Source organism: Prinia subflava, chromosome 16 (assembly GCF_021018805.1).
Source record: "Prinia subflava isolate CZ2003 ecotype Zambia chromosome 16, Cam_Psub_1.2, whole genome shotgun sequence".
NCBI lineage: Eukaryota > Metazoa > Chordata > Aves > Passeriformes > Cisticolidae > Prinia > Prinia subflava.
In genome coordinates, this window is record NC_086262.1 from 11,319,514 (window position 1) to 11,338,932 (window position 19,419).

Consider the following 19,419-nt stretch of genomic DNA (forward strand, 5'->3'; position numbering starts at 1 on the left):
ATTGTGAAGACTGGGCTCATGACAATCCAGCCCTTCCTGATGCAGGAGGGACCTGAACACTGGGTAAACTGCTTTTCAGTGCTGAGTGGCTCAGCACCCAAACCATGAGCTCAACATCTCCAAAAATCAGCTTCTCTCTCCTCAGAGCTCTCTTCCCATGGCACACAAGATTGCAGGCTTTGTTGGCCTGCATGTCAGGGAAACAGAGGCAGCCACCTTGCACTCACACACTCATGTTTCTGTTCTCTGCAGACTCACAAAGAGACACCCAGGACAGCAAGTTCAGTGACATTTTATTTGTGCCTGTTGTCACTGGGCTGAGTTCAAAGTGGCACAGATGAGTTTGCACAGATTTACAGCAGTAGCTGATAACCAGCATGAGGGCACCAAGAGACTTTTGCACAACATGTTGGTGGCTGCTCCAGTTTATCCCTCACCTCTTTCATTATGTCTCAGCCCATATCTGGTTCTAAACAAATGCCTTTCTTAGGTGTGGGGCTTGGAAAACTGGCACGAATCCGTGTTCTGTGCCTGGGCTGAGGGCAGCGCCACTGGAGAATGGGGAACACATGGCACTTCCCTTTGGCAACTCATTGGGAAACTCAGACTGAGAAGAGTTTGCTTTTATATGTCCTTGTTTGGGATTGTTGTTTCCACATCAGACATGATGGAGCCGCCAGATGTGGAGCAATTGGCACACAAGTGCCATGGGAGAAAAATATCTCCTAAACAGCTCAGCAGTTCCTGCCAGTGCTGGACAGTGAGGATGGAGGTGTTAAAAGCTCGGGTGAAGGTGGATTTGTCACTGAGGGCATTTCTCATTCCAGTCTGTTAAGGTGGGCAGGAGGGAGTGGGAATTGAAGATGAAGGACAGTGATGAAGCACAGAGGAGTGGATCATGCTGTGAGAAGCTGCAGGACGTTCAGCCCCACATAGTGAGAGAGGAAGAAATGCAGGATGCCCAGGGCTGACACTGCAATGAGAATCCAGAGAACTCCAGCGCTGAAGTATATCGGGGCGAGTCTGATGGGAGAGAGGGAGCTGCTGACACTGAACAGCCTGGGAACAGCCCCTGGGAACAGCCCCTGGAAACAGCCCCTTCCTCCCTGCAGAAGTGGGTGGAAAGGCAGCCCCTGGCTGTCTCCTGCCCCTTGTGTGAGGTCCCATGCCCTGCTTCCACCTCAAGGGAGCAAACACACACAACCAAAAGGGCTTGAGGCAGCTCCAGCCTTGCCCAGCACCTGTGTTGCTGCCCCAGCCCTGTATCCATGTTCACATTATGCCTCGGAGACAAGGCTGAGTCATGCAGGAACCCCAGAGCACTCAAGAGTCTTGATCTTTCCCAAAGCACATTATGTTCCCAAATACAAACCCCCAGGGGTTACCGTGTACTCCACTGAGTGCTGCTCTGTGTGTGTGTGTGGAGCTGTGTGTGTCTGAGTGTGTCTGAGCATGCAAGAGTGTGAGAGTGTGTAAGAGTCTGCAAGAGCATGTGTATAAGAGCGTGCAAGAGTGTGTAACTGTGTGTAAGAGTGTGTAAGAGCATGCAGGAGTGTGTGAGTGCATTTACCTTTCTGAGGATGATGCTTTGTATCCCATAAAGTAGCAGTAGCGGGCACAGAGATAGAGCACACCTAAGGCTGCAGCCAGACCTGTGTTTAGGAGAGATCACAGTGACCATCTACAAAGGCTTTTCAGAGCTGCTTGGAACCAAGGAGGGAACCCAAAGTGAAGGAATAGAGACTCTGTGTCCTCTAGAGACAGAATTACTGCTTAATTTGTTGTTCAGAAGTTGAGCAGGACCTGAGGACTGAGCCAGCATGCAGGACAACAGATCCAGTGACAAATCAGGTAATGGGATATTCTCACCTTGGTGGAAGAAGAGTCCAGCTTGCCACAGAAGTGCCAGGAAGATGGGAAAATACTCAGAGGAGTTCACCCTGGCAGGAAAGAGAAAGGTCATAAACTAGGGAAAGGAAGAAAGCTCTTCCCCTTTTGCTTCCCCTAGCAGTTTCCAGACACTGGAGGCTTTTGCTTTTTAGACCTGATGTTGTCACAAAAAGCCTCCAGGCTTGCTCCTTTTCCTGCAGTTCCTGACCCAGCTTTATTCACAGAAATTAAACAGTGGAAAGAACAGGGTCTCCAGGGTACAAGAAATGAAGTAAAAGATTCCCAGGACAGACTGTGCACAGAAAGGCTCCAGCAACCACTCCCACTGCTCTTTCCAAAAAGCTGCAGCTCAAACCCTGCTGTCAATGCCCCAAAGCCCCAGGCTGCAGGGTGGGTCTGTCCCTCAAGCAGATAAGGCCAGAGCAGCCTGGGCTTTGTGCCGGAGTTGAAGGGAGCTCATAATTGTTGGGACTGTTTGTATGCCATGCCCTGTCCTCCCAAAGGCACAGTAGCACCAAAAGATTCTGGATGAAGCTGAGTCTAGGCTAGTGAAGGAGCAAAGAAGGGAATGTCTGAGGGGATCCGGCTCCAGCTACTCAGTTGCTTTTTTTCCAGTGGTCAGCTACAACAAAAGTGGAAGCTCCTCCCTCCACACTGCAGAAGTCACAGCAGAGATGCTGGATTGTCCTCATCCCCGCTCCAGCTGAGATCTCTCTGGGAACTAGTCCTTCCCCATGAGTGAGATTCAGAGCAGGGCTGAAGCCACCAGAGGTTTGGACACCACTTGGATAAAACCAGTCTAAGTCTCAGGCACTAAGGGTTGTGTCTTTAGGAGCCCTTCACTGCACAGCAGAGATTCCTGGGTGTTTTCTGTCAGCAATGGCTGGTGGAGGTCTCAAGAGCCAACCCAATCCTGATGTTGACTCTTCAATCCATTAATTAACCTTGAGGGAGGTAATTGTTTAATTATAGTTCCAGGAAAGGAATAGCAAGGCAGGGGAAAGGCAGTGCAGTAACATGAGATCTGACAAACATCAGGTTAGAGGAGTTTCTTACTGTGCTCGAAAGATCCTTTCAAATTCAGGAGGGCCTGAGATCTTTGGAGGTGAAATGCCAAACAACCTCCTAGCATAGATCACCTGGAGGAAGAAGTAGGCTGCAGCAAAAGAGAGAAAAGTAGCAGTGGTCAGTCCCATGGCTGGGCACGGTGGAGTGAGGAGCTGCCCAGAGGCTGCAGAAAAGATCTGCAGTCTCTTCCTAACCCCACACCCCCACACAGCACAGAAAGTTAGAATAAAATCCCAGGTGCCTTTTAGATAAGGAAAAGGAATTACCCAGACCTATAGTGAAGCAAGAAATATACAGTGTTTATATATATAGTATGTAAATATACATACTACCAGTGTTACCTGCTTGCTTGCATAATCAGCAGATGGTAAAATTGTTACACAATTCAGATGCACTTTACTACTGACAATGTCAAGATTTATTCGTTCTTTTAATTTTTTCCTCTTCTAAACGCTGATATCTGTGCAGAGATGGAACTGATGCCACAGATAAGCCAAGCAGACAATGAATTAAATTGTCATGCAATGTGGACCCATGGCTGGGAGTTGTTGCATGTGACCCACCACAGCACATCCTTCCACCTTTTCACACCGCAGAGCTCTTTGTATGCTCACATCTACATGGACTTCAGGAGCTGCTGTAAACCCAAAGAGGGAAATTCTACATGTTTGCAGAGGGAAAGATCTACCAAAAAATTTCTGAATAGAGCGGGTAGGTCAGTTCAGAGAAAGGAATTCCCATGCACTCATTTGGTTAAATGTTCTCCAGAACCCAGACAAGATTTCAGTTCACTGTCTGAAAAGCAGTGAAGTGCTAGCATAACAGGAGACATTAAATATGAAAGCAAAAGAAAAACAGTGGAGTTAGAGTAGATTGATCCAGCCAGTATTTGTGCACATGCATCCAACGGTCCATACCTTGCTCCAGGACTCCCAGGACTGTCACAGCAGCCAGCCAATGAATCTGATCCAACATACTGACTTTTCCAGACCCAATAAAATCTTATTTCTTGATCAGAAGTTCCTCTGGCCAGGTTCAGTCCTTGCTGATGTGGCAGTTTGTGATAGTATCTGGTAGCCTAGGTTTGTTCTAATTGAAGAAACAAAGCAAAGATTTAGGCTGTGGTATTGACACCCAGGAGGAGCCTGGGGCACGTTATCATATGCACTGTAGAAATGGAAATCAGTGGAGACAGATTTAATGGAGTATTTTCCAGGAACGCCCTTTTACAGGAACTGGAAATGAGAAAGTGAAAAAGCCAGTACAGAGACAAATGTGAGAGCTAAAGGAACTGGGAACTGAATGGATGGATAAATCTCAATAGCCCACTAATCCACTCCTCCTAGGGCATTTGCTTTAGGCCAGAGCACATCCCCTTTGCTGATGCTGCAGGAGAAACCAAAGCTCTGCTTGGGCTGCTGTGTCACACCAAAGCACAGGCAGCATTCCAAGGTACATATCCCTGTCTACATAATCCTACACAGAATCTGGGTAGCATGTGTTTGACACAGAGAATGACGTATGGCCACAACACCGAGACCCGGCATGAAAAACACTCTGAGAGGGTAAGAGAGGATGTGATAAAACATAAAAGGTCTCTAGATCTGTCCTGCACACTGATATTTTATCTGGGATTTGGTCCTGCACAATGACTGTCAGACACCAAAGGGGTTTCAGAGCCAACCCTCATCCCCAAAAGGCTGGGAGTTGTGCATTTAAGGCTTCTGATCAATCCTCAGCCCAATGAATTCTCACCATAAAGACCAGAGTGAGCTCTTTGTGGGGAAGAACCTGTAGAATTCATCAGGACATAGCAAAAAGAAAATTACATTTTCAAGTGTCAGAAGAGACACATTTCTCTAGTTCCCATCTAACAGCACAAAGTCTGGCACAGACAGAAGCTGCTGGGACCACCAGCTTTGTTTCCTTCTTTTCTCTTCATTCAAAGAATTCTCCCATCAGACCAGGGAAGAAGGAAAGCAGGTTAAGACAAAGTGATCGTTGAACACCACTGTTATAGAAAGTTATATCAAAGCAGTTTACAGAAATTACATTGTACGCCTGATAGGCTTTCTAAGAAGCAATATGCTGGTTCTGGTTTTCTGCCTCTCTATAAGCTATAAAGGCACCCAAAATGGCTATAACAATGTCCCAGCTTAGTATTTGTCCAAATATCAAATACACACCCCATTGTTTTTCAAACACCAGCTCTAAGATTAATTCCTTTATTTCAGAATTGAACATTTTTCATTGCAGTGACTGTTTAGAAATATGAGGAACATTGTGTTTTGTTTTCTTCTGTTTGGTTGTCAAAGAAATTAAGAACTCCCCTGTGTCAGCTCAAGAAGGGCAGAGGTCATGCAGTGCTTAAGGATGTTTGATTTCCCTCTGCTCCTGTCTGATAACAGCCTGCTAGTGAAAGAAAATAAAGGAAACAACAGAGCAGAAAAGATTTGAGCTTACACCTCCATCAGACAACAGTGCACTGTGAGCTGCATCAACAGTGTCAAATGTGTGCAATGGAATCTGGGCCAGGAGGAGCTGCACAGGCTGCCACAGAGCATTCCTGTTCTCCAGATCATCACTAAACACAAAACACTTCTAGCATGGTCTGAATATAATAAAGGCCAATAGAAATATGAATGAATAAACAAGCACACATCTCCCCCCTCCTCCACCCTCCTCCACCCTCCTCCATAAGCATAATTTTTCTAGCTGTTTTTAAACTCCTGAAGAGCATAACATTTTTCTTGTCCCTGTTTCTCACCATCAGAACTCACTTTATTTTCCATTCTCCCACAGCGCTCACAAGGAACAGGAACAAGTACCCTGGTCCCAGCACCAAATGCCCCGGGGTGAGACTGTCACGGGTGGGCAGCCTCTGAGCCGTGGACCACAGCGTATTCCCAAACCTCACCCTCTGCGGCTGACACAGACAAGTTCCCTCCCAGGCAAAGGCAAGTCTGGCAGTCCCAGGTGCACCTCAGGGCGGATTTTCTGAGTAGGAGCTACTGAAATGCTGTACCCCTCTCCCACTCCAGATTGTGTCGTGTGCATGTGGCCCTACGTCAGAGGGCACAGACCAAAGTCCTCACACCACCCACTGAGTCATTTCTCTGTGCCCATGGTTGCTTCTGCCATCTCTTCCTGCAGCCAATAATCCTATCTGCTACAGTAGAGATACACTCTGAGCTGGACTAGGACAGTAATAGGGATTAAAAATAATCTTGCGAAGAAAAATGGTCAACACAATGCCTTGGAGGAGTTTTAAGCATCCACAGCGTTTACTGCACCCATTACTTGCCTGGAGCAGCAGGGCAAGGAGAAGCCAGCAGTGCTGAGTCCAGCACGGTTACATGCACTAACATGCCCTGGAAAAGCATTTCAGGAGCCTACAATGGCTCAAGAGCTTTCTTTCAGTGGACAGGAGAACATTTTGCAGAAGATTTTGCAGAAGAGCAACTCACCCTTCAGCTGTGAAGCATGGAGGTGCCTCGTTCTTCCAATCCTAGTGCACCAATATGTTAATATTTTCTGATGTAGGTTGTGCTTGTGCTTCCTTTCCCTCCGAATCCGTTTGTAGCCGCTACGTACATCCAAACCAGCGACTGTGGAACTGCTTGTCAGAACAGTTACTGTCTTTGTAATAACCACAAAGAAAAAAAGAGAGGAAGGTTCATTCAAAAGAATTTTTTCTCACGGAGAAGAAAGAATTTTTCTAGTTCAAGAGAAAGAAAGAGAGCTTAGCAACTCAGTCTGTTCCAGTACAGCTCCTCAGGGTGGGTGGTGGGGTTGGCCATGTGCCCTCCTGACCTCCCATTCCCGTGGAGGCTTCTCTTAAACTCAGATCTACATGTGTTGAGATTTTCCCGAAATTCTTGTCTTTTCCATCTGTGAGGGGAAGGACACGCTAAAAATATGGTAAGAAAAAGAAAAGAATTCATTATTTTATCCTTTAGGAAGGCACAACTGGCCGTGTGTTCCCAGGAACTGAGGACAGCTGCAGACAATTTCTGCTCTGTGATTCAAAACAGGACTCAGAGCAAGGCATAAGCTGGATCAGATCTCCTGAGCACATTGAAATGTGTCCTGGGTTCTGCATTTTGAAAAAATACATAAAAACTTTGCATGACAAGAATTACCACATCTTCCTAAAATGAGCATCTGTGCAGAGGTCCTCCCTTCACAAAGTAAAAGAGCAGGTGGTTGGTTTTGTCAGCAACATTCAGGCTGGCATTATGCAACTCATTTCTTGGAGTACAAACTCAGAGTGTATTGGAGATGTGCCTTAGCCTTTTCATCCAGACAGATTTCAGACTATATTCATGCCATTTGTATATCTATGGCAGATCAAAGAGGTCACATAAATGTTCACAAATATTTAGTTATAGCAAAATTTCTAGAGGCCAAACCAATCTCTGGGCTGCTTGAGTGCTTCTGCATGGAGCAGGACCATAGCCAAACACCTAATGACAGCACTTCTTGTCTCAGTAAAGGGCTTCACTTTAGAGATCAAACAGGGAAAACATAAAAAGTAATTTTTTAGAAAACAAGATGGGAGGCTGAGTCTGTGAAAAACCACATAAAAGAATATATATATTAATTTATTTAGGGATAGTTTGGAGAAACTTTTTTATAGCTTTCTTCTAATGGAGTTTGGTGAGCTTTATCCATATGCACATTAAATCTGACTGGAGGGCACATCAGTATAAAAGCAACACCAAAACTCTCCCCTTGATTCATCATCTGAAGCACTGGTACATGCAAATGAATTACAGTCCTTCACTTATGATCAACATCTGTCAAAAATATTAATTAAATGTCTCTCTGGCCTTGCCAGGTCTTGTGTTATTGTCACACAAGAAAAGCCTTTTCCATGTGTTTTGGCAATTTTCCTACCTCCTGTTGAGCAGAAAGTCAGGAATAGCTAAGAAACAAAAAGGAACAATGCCAGAAAGTGACTCGCTTGAAGAATAAATCTCTGGAGCAATAAGTGCATATGTCAGGGAGGGGGAGGATTTCCCTTTGCAGAGGGACAAACAAGCCTTTCAAACATCTTTGGAAGCTCTTATGTTAACTTACACTTAGTATTATCCTATAATAATGTGGGAAAAAAATTGCAAGTGTACGAGATACATCAGAATACATCAAAGGCTGAAGAGGGGTCATGAAGTGCAGTTCCCGTTCCCCAAATTATAGAGGTGAAAAAATAGAGCTGTTCAGCATTTCTATCTTGTTTGGATCAGCACACCCAGATGCTGGCTGGCCCTACCTAGTTATGAGATAAAGCTGGGCAAGGCATTGGAGAGAGGCAGAGTGAGGATAGCTCTAAGGAGACATTTTCCAGAGGGAAGACTGGAATTCCTAATAGGTCTCCTGCCAAGAAGAGACCCTTGGCTTGTCAGAAACAGGGAAAGAGTCAGGGGAATTTGCCTGAAGTGGGGAGGTGTTGCTGTGCAAAGTCATATCTTCAGGGATGGGGCAATCAGGAGGGCAATGGTCCCTCTGCCTTATGGTGACTTTTCACACTGAAGTTCTGTCCCGCATGGGGCTGAGGGAAAGGAGATGGTTTTGGGGGGAGATCTGCCATAGGTCCTCACTGGAGATGCTCTTCTCTCCTTGCATAGTGCTGCGAGACTGTGCCCAAACCCGAGTCCTGCTGAGCGTCCTGCCCTGTGTCACCCTGTCCACAACACTGGGGCACAGCTCAGCCAGACAAATACACAGGGTGAGACCACAGAGTGTCCAGACATCAGCATGAGGCCCATGGACAAACCTGTGCAAGGGCAGAAGGCATTGAGGGCAGGAAATCCTGAAACCCCTGCAGATGTTTGTGTAGAACTCCACTGATGCCAGAGTGTCAAAAAGTTTGGAAATATATCTTCAGCATGAATCACAGGCAAACTCTGTGCATGAGAGCAGACCATCATTTGGACTGTTCTTTGAACTCATTCACAGAAGATGCCCCAAGGGATGTGCTGGGCGGGGAATGGAGCCCAGGTAGTGGGTGGGACACAGTCAGCAAGGGGCACACACTGAACTGCAGCTGGGAGGCTGCAAGTGAAGAGTGAAGAGGCTGCCCGGGTCACATAGCACTGAGCACAGAGGAACAGGCTCTGCTTCTTCTCCCATCTCCAAAGGAGAAATTAAACACACCAGCCTCCACATCTCCTGCTGGCACGAGAGCAGGGAGACAGCAGCAACCACAGATCACGGGAGCAAGATGTGAGTGCAGGAGCAGACAGGTTTTTGTTTACTGGCCATCATTTCTTGTGGCCTTTGTGTGTCAGAGACTGGCCAAGGTCAAGCTGACCTGTGTGTACTCGACAGTGGTGGCAACTGCAGGGAAAGCAGGGCAGGGGAGAGCTGCCACAGGAACGTGACTCCTCCAGCCTGATATGGAGCCCAGATGCTGTGTGAAGGCTGACCCAGCTCTGCTGTCCCTCAGCAAGGGCAGGTAACTCCTACCCCAGCATCTCAAGTTGGGGGGAACTATTTAAGGTATCAAAAGTAGAGACCTCTTTTGAACCTTTCCCTTTCTGTCCCAGCTTCTGGATTGCAAAGCTGGCTAAGAGCAGTCCCAGAGGTGCCACTGGGACCAGGCACCATCCTGGCACTGGTCTTCTTCCAGCATCTCCTGAGTGACTTCAGCCTCCCCAGCTGTGGGGGTGCTGGCCCACAGTGGCAGGCAGTGAGGGGCTGTGCCCTGGGAAGCCAGGACAGACAGACAGGGTTAGAAAATCTTTCTCTTCCCAAAGGCCTCTAAAAAGTATCAACAACAGGGAGCTTTGGCCAAACATGAGAAACCACCTCTTAGTAGCTGTAAACTGGTGACCAATCCCACCCTGGGACAAAGGGCTTGTTTAGAACCAGCTGGGTTTATTTTTAGGGTGTGAAATGGTTGCTGGACACAATTGTGTAAAAGAATTTAATGAAACAGTGCTAAATACCAGACTAGCCTGCACACCCTTGCTTTTAACCGTTGGGAGGCTGAAATGGCAATTGAAATGTTGCTATTTTGGTGACTCTGCCTCCCAAATCCTGGAGCCAGGATGGATGGTGTCTGTAAGTGCTCTGACAAGAAGAGTTGACACGGGGCAGTTATTGAGCTCCTTGCTAGAGGTGTTCTAAAGGTACCCTGGACTTCTGCTGGGGAAAAAGGCAGAATGAACCTGCTGTAATTTCAGAATTTCCTGTAGGCTTTACACAAGAAGTGTTCCACTGCTTTCAGTTTCCCGACATGATTCCACTGCCCTCTTACTGTGAGGGGTGTTCAAAGCTTAAGGAAGATTTTCTTAGTGATACAAATCCCTCAGAAGCCATCATGTTTGTTTCAAACCATGTGGTCATAGTGGTTTAGATGTGTGCCTGTGAGGGCAATCATGTGAGATGGACAGTACTGGGATGTGCATCCTGTTGTCTGTTGTATCTCATTTTCAAACATCCATTTTCCAGCATCTCCCTATCTGCTCCACACTGCACAGGACTGGGATGCTGCCTAACCTGACATGTCCTGATGGTGGCCACTCCTGTTAGGAGAATTCTCAGTGCCAGCTCTGTGCTTGCTGCCTCCTGGCTGTGCCAGCTTCAGTCTGCAGGACAGCATCCATTCCCTGCCTCCCTTTTATCGCAGCAGGATGGGAGCAGCCTTTTATCCAGGGCCTGGGGAGGCAAAGCACACCTCAGCACAGCACACGGGAGCCTGGGCTGTGCTATTTGAAAGCCTTGAGTGAGTGCTGGTATTCGCTGTTTTACATCACAGTTTAGTGCTTTTGTTCAGCACTTGCAGAGACACAAAACGAATCCACTCTGTTGGTACAGCACTTATCAGGGACCAGTGTTTAAGTTATCACTAAAGCAAACAGAAAAATATCCACCTATTTTTTCCAGAGGTTCAATATTTACAATAGATTAACACAGTCAACTACTATTTGCAGAATACTTTTTTACTCCTGTGAAAATTAGTTAAAATCACTCCCAAAGTCCTCAAATGATAACACTTTCAGAAATTATCATTTATCATACCAGTGATCTTCTTCCTCTTTAATATAGGGTTTTTTAACCAGATTCATACAGGTAGATTTTTTTATTACATATAGATTTTTATCATATAAAGACAGATTTTTAATATATATTTAATAATCTATTAAGAGCTCAAAAGCATACCCTGGCTTGTAATCAGTTAAAAAAACTACTAAACAACTAGAAACAAATTTAATGTCAAATTTAATTTGGGGATTTTTGAGTTTGCTTCAGATTTACATCTGTATACTTATAAAGGGAGAAGGATCTCTGATTCTTTTGACTGCCTAGTAAAAATGTATCAGAAAACATCCTCAAACAAAAGTCTGTCTAGGACTGCAGAAAGCTCACAGCTCAGCCACTTTTACCTCAGATGGGACTTGTCCCCAAGAAACAAAAGGAAAGGCCCCTGTCACTGATGGACAGATTAAAAATGTACCCATTCACAGGACAAAGTCTTAGATTAAAATAACCCCAAATAATGAAGAGAATGTTGAGCTTCTACAAAGTAAGTCAGTGACTGATTCCACATTCATGAGGGAGAGTCTAATGGGGGTGACATTTAGAATCAATGGAAGAAATGAACTGGAAATGTAAAATCAAAAAAGTGAGTTTATTTCATATGCACCTGATAGTTATAACCCCCAGTTTCTACAAAGTCAAATGAGGGGGCAGCTCAGCTCAGCCTCTTCATCATTGGGGGCCTTAGCCCACTCTGAAAGAATTCAAACTCTTACCCAGCCCAGTGTCTTGATGGAAAACTAAAGCACCATGTTCTTGACTTTGGCATTTGTCTTTGAGAACACCAACTTTCCGTAAGGCACAGATATTTTTATTAATCTTAACCAGATCTCTCTCTTCGTGCCTCCTCATTCGAGTTTCCATTGAGCTTGGTAGCAGCTTGCCTTTATAATTTGATCTATTCAGTTAAAATACTTGCCCCATGACTAATTAAAGTCTTAAATGATAACATCTAATTCTGAGATGTTATCATTTAAGATGTTTTCAAGTCTATTTGACTTGAAAATGAAATCAAAGGTTGTCATGTTTCACTTGTGTAACCTTAAACATTCCTTTCCTTCTTGTGCCAAGCATTTTCTGTGACTGACTAGACCACCTTCGTTTCCCTATCCATCTAAGTAGCAAACAAAGCCTTTTACCCCTCGACTTCTGCTTGCTTTAATACCCAGCCAGTTCTGAAATAAATCCCCACCTCTGCATTCCCTTGGGTTTCCACATCTCCTATCTCTGCAGAGAATACTGCACCACTTGTTGCACACAGCCACAGTGCTGTTTCATAATCTCTGGCTCACCCTTTTCCCTGGAAACACTGTTAGTATGGCCATGTTTAGGGTGTTTTTACAATCTTCAGCTTTCCAGTCAGCTGCACCAAAGACTAGCATGAAGCTAAGATCAGGTCAGTAAAGAACAGCAAGAACATCACACCCTTTGGGCTATGCTGCTCACACTCCTTACTCTGAACTGGAAGAAAATCCTGTGGATCCCAGATTCCCACTTACTGTCTTTGGTTGACATGCTCTTTCATACGTCTGCTTTTAAAAAGGGTTCTTTGATTTCTGAAATAGCATTAAGCATAATTTCCTTTCATTCCCTCATAATCAAACAGCGGTGGCAGCAGGGCTCACACTCAGTAGGTGAGCCTGGATGACAGGCTGTGCTATTGCCTTGCAGTGAGTCGGAAAGGGCAGAAATGTTTGGTGTTAATACAGTCATCAGGGCCCTTGTCTCTGCTCGTCATGAACAAACAGTTCCAAAGCAGGGTAGGGCTGTGTGGGAAATATGGTTATTTAATTCATGTTTTATAAATAATTATAGATTGGGAACTGTGATATATATTGTATGAATTTCTGTAAAGCACCTCCCTGATCTTCCGGGTTCCAAAAATGGAAGGTGAGAACGACTTGCCCCTGCCTACGTGCAGCTCAACTCATTGGGACTCGCAACAGGTCAAACGCTACGTGCCAGCAAAGACGTGCCAGCGAGGACTTACACCGGTCATCACACACCTCTACGACAGTTACTCAAAGCAAGGACTAACTCTGGACATTAGCATTTGAATGTGCCCGGGGACCCTTTCGGGAATTAATGTAAATAAAGTTAATGGTCGATGATTAGAGAAACAATGGGAGGAAAGTTGCCGAGGGGGAAACTAAGTGTATTTAAGTTGGGTCTTTAGGTGGGCAAGTTTGTGAACCCAGCTAGAGACAAGGCTGCCAGGTCCTGTGTCTCTGGGGTCACCCTTGGCTCTACTTTTCCCGGGAGAACTTCGGTCAAGTAAGTTTGCTGTTCGTGGGGTTCGTATTGTTTTGTTTTTATTGTTTGAAATTGTTATAATTTGATTCTAAATTTTGTGATTTGGATGTTAATAAACCAAACTATTGAATTTGGCAATAAATTTGTCCTGGCGTTTATAACAATTTTGATGCCCAACAGCGGGGCCAGTTTTGAATATTCTACGGATCCCTGCTTCTGACCGGGGGGCGCCCCGCCGTAAAAAGCGGCCTGGCAGAGCGGGTAAGTCCGGAAGAACGAACTGGCTTTACGAACCCAGAACCCACAACAGCAAAGGGATTAAGCATTAGGACAAGCTAGCTTGGGGGGGCTCGGGAACTCAGCAGGGGTTTTCCCCTGGAACCGCGGTATTGTTTCACTCGTAAAAATCTAAGTGCACGAAGAATCCACGCAGGAAAAGGACCGTAAGTATAGCGTGGTTGAGTGGGGGTGACCAAGTGCTTGAGAACGTGTATGTGTGTGTGAGTGTGTGTGTGAATGAGACGTGATTTATCACGAAGCGAGAGCGGACCTTAAGGTCGCGTTTCCGCTGCTCCCGCGAGGGACACGGCCGACCGACGGGGAAGCGATTGGAACGTGTGATATTTCGCTTCGTGTGTGAGTGCTACCCGACGGGGTGGGGGAGGTCACCAGGGGTCCTGAAGGAAAGAGGACGTCCCTTTTTGAGTTCGGGGACGAGTAAGCCTTCTTGACCGCGACCAGGGGGGTCGCTTAATTTTTTCGGTGGCGGTTACAGAGCCCCGCCGTTAACCGAACATCCACGGAACGGTCATCCGCTGGATCATTAAGTTAACGGCATCGAGTTCGGAAACTCGGGATTTAATTTTTGGTATCCCATAACTTCTGTGCCACGGGGAGTATGGGATCAGATCTCAGCAGAGATCGGGAGGATTCTTTAAGGGAAACCTCAGCGAGGGCTGATCTTGAAATTCCTCGGAAAAGTCCATTAGGAAAGTTGTTGCAAGGTTGGCAAGAATGCCCAATTAGGAGAGGAGCATCTAAAGATCGGATGATTTATTTGTGTATGAATGTTTGGGGAGGAAAGGAGATAGGACCTAATATTATATGGCCTGTGTTTGGTACTTTTGATGAATGGGCGTGGGAAGCTCTGTGGGAACATGTAGCGAAGAAGAAAAGGAGAGAATTTGAGGAATTGGCATATGTTCTGTTATGGTATGAGGTACGAGTAAAGCTGTGTTCTGAGGAAAGGGAAACACGGAATGAACTGGACTACGGGATAAACTTCTCTCACGGCTCGGTGGCCCCCGTCCTGCCAGCCCCTACCCCTACCACTTCCTCCTCCCCGGCCTTCTCAGGGGCAGAGTTAACACTGCCATCCGAGACCCATGCGGAGCCCCGAGCTCAGCGGCCACTCCAGAAACCTCCCTCCCGTTCAAGGAGATTCCCGAGAGGGAATCCTGCCCCCGTTTCTGGTCCTGACCCCGCACCTCGGCCACCGACGCTAAAATATGGAGAAAAAGAGAAGAAGGGTAAGGAAAACGAAGGGTGGAAGAATAAACCAGACAGGTATATACCAGTTAGAGCCCTGGCTAAAACCAGGACCCCCGAAGGAGATCTTGAAGAGCCCGGGAGGGATTCGGGGTGGGACAGTTGGTGTGAGAGCAAGAATGGCCCGGGAGGAAAAATGGGGGAAAAGAAGCATTCCCGTAAGAAATTTGACAGTAGAGCAAAACAGAAATTACCAAAGGTGAATTGGAATGCATTAGAGAATAACTAGTGGTGTTGGGAAGCGTGCAAATTAGAAATGCGAAAATTCACGTGAGTCTGCAAAAGGAGAAAAAGATAGAAAAGGGATTAAAAGGAATCTTGCCTACTCTTTTCCTTGGTGGTGGTAGATCTTTTACTTCAGGCTGAATACATTTTGGAGACTCCCTAGAGTTGTGTATTTTGCTTTAAGAGTTTTTTTCTCCTGGACGAGATCGGCGGAGTTGTTTTTTTTCTTTTTCTTTTCACTAACGTGGGAATGGAACGAAACCCGCCCCTTCCCGCAAGCGGCAGGGCGAGTCAGTCCATGGTTGCCGGGAGACGAAGGAAAGCGGCAGTTTTAAAGTGATTAGACAAGGCTGCCCGGGGCAGAAAACCGCCCTGTAAGGCGAAATAAGAAGCAAAAATAGATAAAAGTATTGAGAGAAGAGACCAAGAATGGGAGCTATACTTATGCGTAGGAAATACCTAGGTGTTTGTTCTTGAAAAGCTGAAAATATATCTTCCTTTTAGTTGTCTGTCTACTGTATGTGAGGATTTTGTGCAAATCAAAAGGTTGATAGTATGGTGGATGTAGCTCGTCTATGTTTGAAACAATTGCTACATTTTGAATTCGGATTGTCAGCTTGAGCAGGAATATGGCATTTGTGTTGGCAGACAGTGTACTGCAAGGGTTTTGTGTGTTTCAGTTTTTCTTTCAAAAGGTTGAAGCATGTGGCCGGTGAAGTCCAAATTAAAGCGGCTGTTGAGAGGCAGGAAACTAAATCTTTCTGTCGAGATAGTGTTGGAATGGTAATTGGAGTCAGGATTCTAGTATTAAGTTGGGAAAGTGGTATAATTCTCTGTGTTGGTAGTTACAGGATTTTTCTTTATTCTTTGCAGTTCCTATTCTGTATGTATTTTATCTAGTTGGGAACCGGGATTCTTAATTTTAGATGGTTTGTGTTGTCCCTTTGATATTATGTCTTCTTACTTGCTCCTCAATTTGGAGGATGTGAACCTTGAGGTTGCCCTGGTGCCTGTGTTTTTCTGGTGGAGAGTAAGTGATGTATGAGAGGCAGCATTTTGTCACCGGTGTTAAGTTTGGTCGGTGTTTGCTTGTGTATTTAAGTTTAATAATACGCAAGAATGTATAGCAAATACAGGAGCTTTACTTTGGGAATTAGGCACAAGTTATCTCGAGTTTGTTTGTTAAGAAAGGCTAAGTTTGTGAAGTTTTTTTGGACTGAAGTAAAAAGCAGTAGTGTTAATGTTCTGATAATTGTACTAGATAAAGCTGTCTGATTACCGGGGCCTGATGTTTACAGTGACTCCTGGCTTTGGAAAACTTCTGGGTTTTAAGTTCCGAATTTAAGTAATGTATGGTTTATTACAGAGTAAGTTCTGCTCTTTGTAATAGTTTCTTCTATTTGGTGTGCTTTGTTTTTTTCTGTCTTGTTAAAATACTCCCCCAGGATTATGGGTGAGGTCTTAAGTTTTTCTCTTAATTTGTACAAATTTTGCTTAAAGTTATCCTTTATTAAGTTGTACTACTCACTGACTGTTTGAATTGGCTCTCTGATGAAGGGAAGAAGTCACTTCAGCTACTGCTGCAGGATTGTATCTTGCCACGCTGAAATAGGGGTCTGCAGCTGATCCTGTCTGTGAGAAATGGTTTGTAGACGGATCTGCACGAGTAGTTGATGGGAACTGCCCCGGTATATTAACCGGGAGTTCCAGCTTTTCGTGGATGTTAGCAATCACACGGCGTATGGAGTTCTTACACAGGAGTGGGCGGGAGCCAGGAAACCGGTGGGGTATGTTTTAAATGGCTTACTGAATCCCGGCTATTGAAATATGAGGCAATTCTGGTAAATTCCCCGGAGTTAGAACTCCGTACTGCTGCTGCTTGAAACCCCGCCCAGTTTCGGTCCTGGGGAGGATCTGAGGAGTGTAGTCACAATTGCTACGAGGCAGTGGAATTACAAACCAAAATAAGAAGTGTCGCCATCAAGCTAACAGCAGAGCTGAAAGGTCCGATAGTGCTTCTGGAATTGTGTTAATTTTGCTGATCATTAGGGGTGGCTGAAGCAAGGGTGAGAAGCAGTTGTGAAGGCAGATGCTTCTTGGAGGCTGAGTGAGAATGGCCATGGCAGGGTGCACATCGAAAATAGGGACAAGGTGGTCTCATTGTCTCACTCAAGTTGCGTCCTTCTTTTGGCTGTGTGTATCTGAGAATGTGCTGAGTAGGGGTCTGGAATATAAATTTGTAGTTCAGTTAATTAGCAGCAGTGCAGACTCATTACACTGAGGCTGTAGAAACTGAGTGAGGATGTGTGTAACCTTAACAGCTGATTGTCCTGGAAACTGCTGTTGTCACCGAGCATTGTAGGATACTGGGTTTTATGAATGTTTGTTTGTATGCCAAATCACTCTGAATGTGCTGAGTTTGATTCTTGAAATAAGCCCAAATTGTTTGTGCTCATCTATGATTTTTTAAACTGAATTTTTCTTTAAAAAGCTAAAACCTGTGTTAATACTATGGGATTTGGAGTAGTCTTAGTGTTTATTGTTTGCTCGCTATATATCCAGTGGACACTGTCAGAAGTATTGGTAGGATGTAAAAAGAATTGTTTGTATGTTTCAGTATAAACCTCGTTTAATAAGAAGAAAAATTTTCTTTCTGATTTTTCCTGTAACAGTGCAAAAAAGGGGAAAAATTCTGGATGGTATGGTACATTGGGTGGATAGTGAGGTGAGAATCATAGTGATCCAGGGACAAAATTGTTTTTATGGTAAAGGTGTGAATGTACTATTAGATAACTTGTTCTAATATTCAGATTTTCTGAATGGTAGACATGACAGGGATTCTCTTTATACAATATTCTTGTAGTATTGGGCTGGTTTGGAATTTTGTATTAGGTAAATTCAATCTGAGGAAGTTGCAGGATTTCGATGTATATTCATGAGATACAACCAGGAGGTAAAGTACTGATCAGAGCTTGGAAAGCGGTGTCATTAACCCCTCATTAGGAGGGACCCTTTCTTGTCCTTTTAACTACAGATACAACCATCCGAACAGCTGAAAGAGGCTGGACACACGCCTCCAGGGTTAAGAAACTAACAGCCCCGAGGGAAAACCCCGAATGGAAGGTCATCTCTTCCCCCGGAGATCTGAGGGTCCGGCTGCACCGAGGATGCCAACACCCTGGAAACATTAAGCTGCAGCCTAGAGGAGCCTCAAAGGAAACTTAATAACCACCCGACAAGGAGGACTGAGAGAGGGAAGGGTAACCAGAAGGAAGGTGTTAGAACATCAGGAAGGGTGAATCCGGAGCTCCAGAAATTTAAAGAGAAAGAACTCCAACCCCAGGATATCAGAAACAAATGGCAGAAGAAATATCCATGCGCTGCTCTGAACCTGGATGCCCCCCTGCAATCCATATATCCATTTCAAATACAATTATTGTCTTGAAATTTGGGTGGTGCACTGCAAGTGGGGGTGGGGGGGCCGCTGGGGTTATGCCCCAGGTGTTCTGAGGAAAAACAGACTCTGACTATGCGATTCTTAAACTGTGCCACACGTTTGGGATTGATAGAACCAAAGTATCCCGGGTGGTATTCAATATACGAAAAGGGGTTAAAGGGAAAATTGGATCTAAAGGCCCAAGTGTTAGCCACGGAGTGCCGTCGAACTAATGTAGTGCCGTGGGTGGCAGAGCAAGTAAAGTAATCTCGGTGGGGAATTTTTAAAAAAGGAGGTGTGCCGTCCGAACCACCCCGAGGGTCCGAGCAGAGAGCCCCTGCTGTCGCGAAGAAACTTCCCCGTTGTTCGGTTGCAACCCGACAGACGCTGGGCCAGACAGAGGGAAGCCTCTGCGGATCACTCTAGGGAGTGTGACATAAGGCTCCTCCAAAAAGTTACCCCTGTTAAGACACAAGTAACTAGCTGGCACTCAAAGGCAGTCAGGGACATGGGAATTGGAAAGATAGAAGAAAAGCAGAAAAGGCAAACATGGTTCAGGAATCGCTGGTCAGGTGTTTCTCCAAGGAACGGGAAACTCGAGAGAGGAAAACAATTAAGTTAAATACAAAACATGAATTAAAATTATTGACAAAAGAAAAGAAATGGGGGAGTTGTGGGAAATATGGTTATTTAATTCATGTTTTATAAATAATTATAGATTGGGAACTGTGATATATATTGTATGAATTTCTGTAAAGCACCTCCCTGATCTTCCGGGTTCCAAAAATGGAAGGTGAGAACGACTTGCCCCTGCCTACGTGCAGCTCAACTCATTGGGACTCGCAACAGGTCAAACGCTACGTGCCAGCAAAGACGTGCCAGCGAGGACTTACACCGGTCATCACACACCTCTACGACAGTTACTCAAAGCAAGGACTAACTCTGGACATTAGCAT

The 19,419-nt window shown here is 45.3% G+C and overlaps 1 protein-coding gene across 4 annotated transcripts; it reads right to left on the reverse strand.

Annotated features, from left to right (window-relative positions):
• Positions 1–215: 215 nt before the first annotated feature.
• Positions 216–7,046, reverse strand: LOC134559111 (leukotriene C4 synthase-like). Of its 4 annotated transcripts, none has more exons than XM_063413638.1 (6): positions 5,876–5,986; positions 3,876–4,047; positions 2,947–3,046; positions 1,870–1,940; positions 1,571–1,652; positions 216–1,023 (listed from the first exon to the last, which is right to left on the reverse strand). In XM_063413638.1, exons 2-6 carry the CDS (start codon positions 3,931–3,933, stop codon positions 897–899), a joined length of 438 nt encoding a protein of 145 aa, XP_063269708.1. In that variant the 5' UTR covers positions 3,934–4,047; positions 5,876–5,986; the 3' UTR covers positions 216–896. The 4 variants fall into 4 exon arrangements, with proteins under 4 accessions (XP_063269708.1, XP_063269707.1, XP_063269706.1 ...); XM_063413637.1 differs by having other exon boundaries at positions 5,739–5,876; XM_063413635.1 differs by lacking the exon at positions 5,876–5,986 and adding an exon at positions 6,426–7,046 and having other exon boundaries at positions 217–1,023.
• Positions 7,047–19,419: the final 12,373 nt, after the last annotated feature.

Coding starts and splice junctions, on each gene's coding strand:
- LOC134559111 (XM_063413638.1), bottom strand. CDS start 3,933: ATGTTGGATCAGATTCATTGGCTGGCTGCTGTGACAGTCCTGGGAGTC. Junction 1,941..2,946: donor GAAAGGATCTTTCGAGCACA/GTAAGAAACTCC, acceptor CTTTCCTGCCAG/GGTGAACTCCTCTGAGTATT. Junction 1,024..1,570: donor AAAGCATCATCCTCAGAAAG/GTAAATGCACTC, acceptor CTCTCCCATCAG/ACTCGCCCCGATATACTTCA.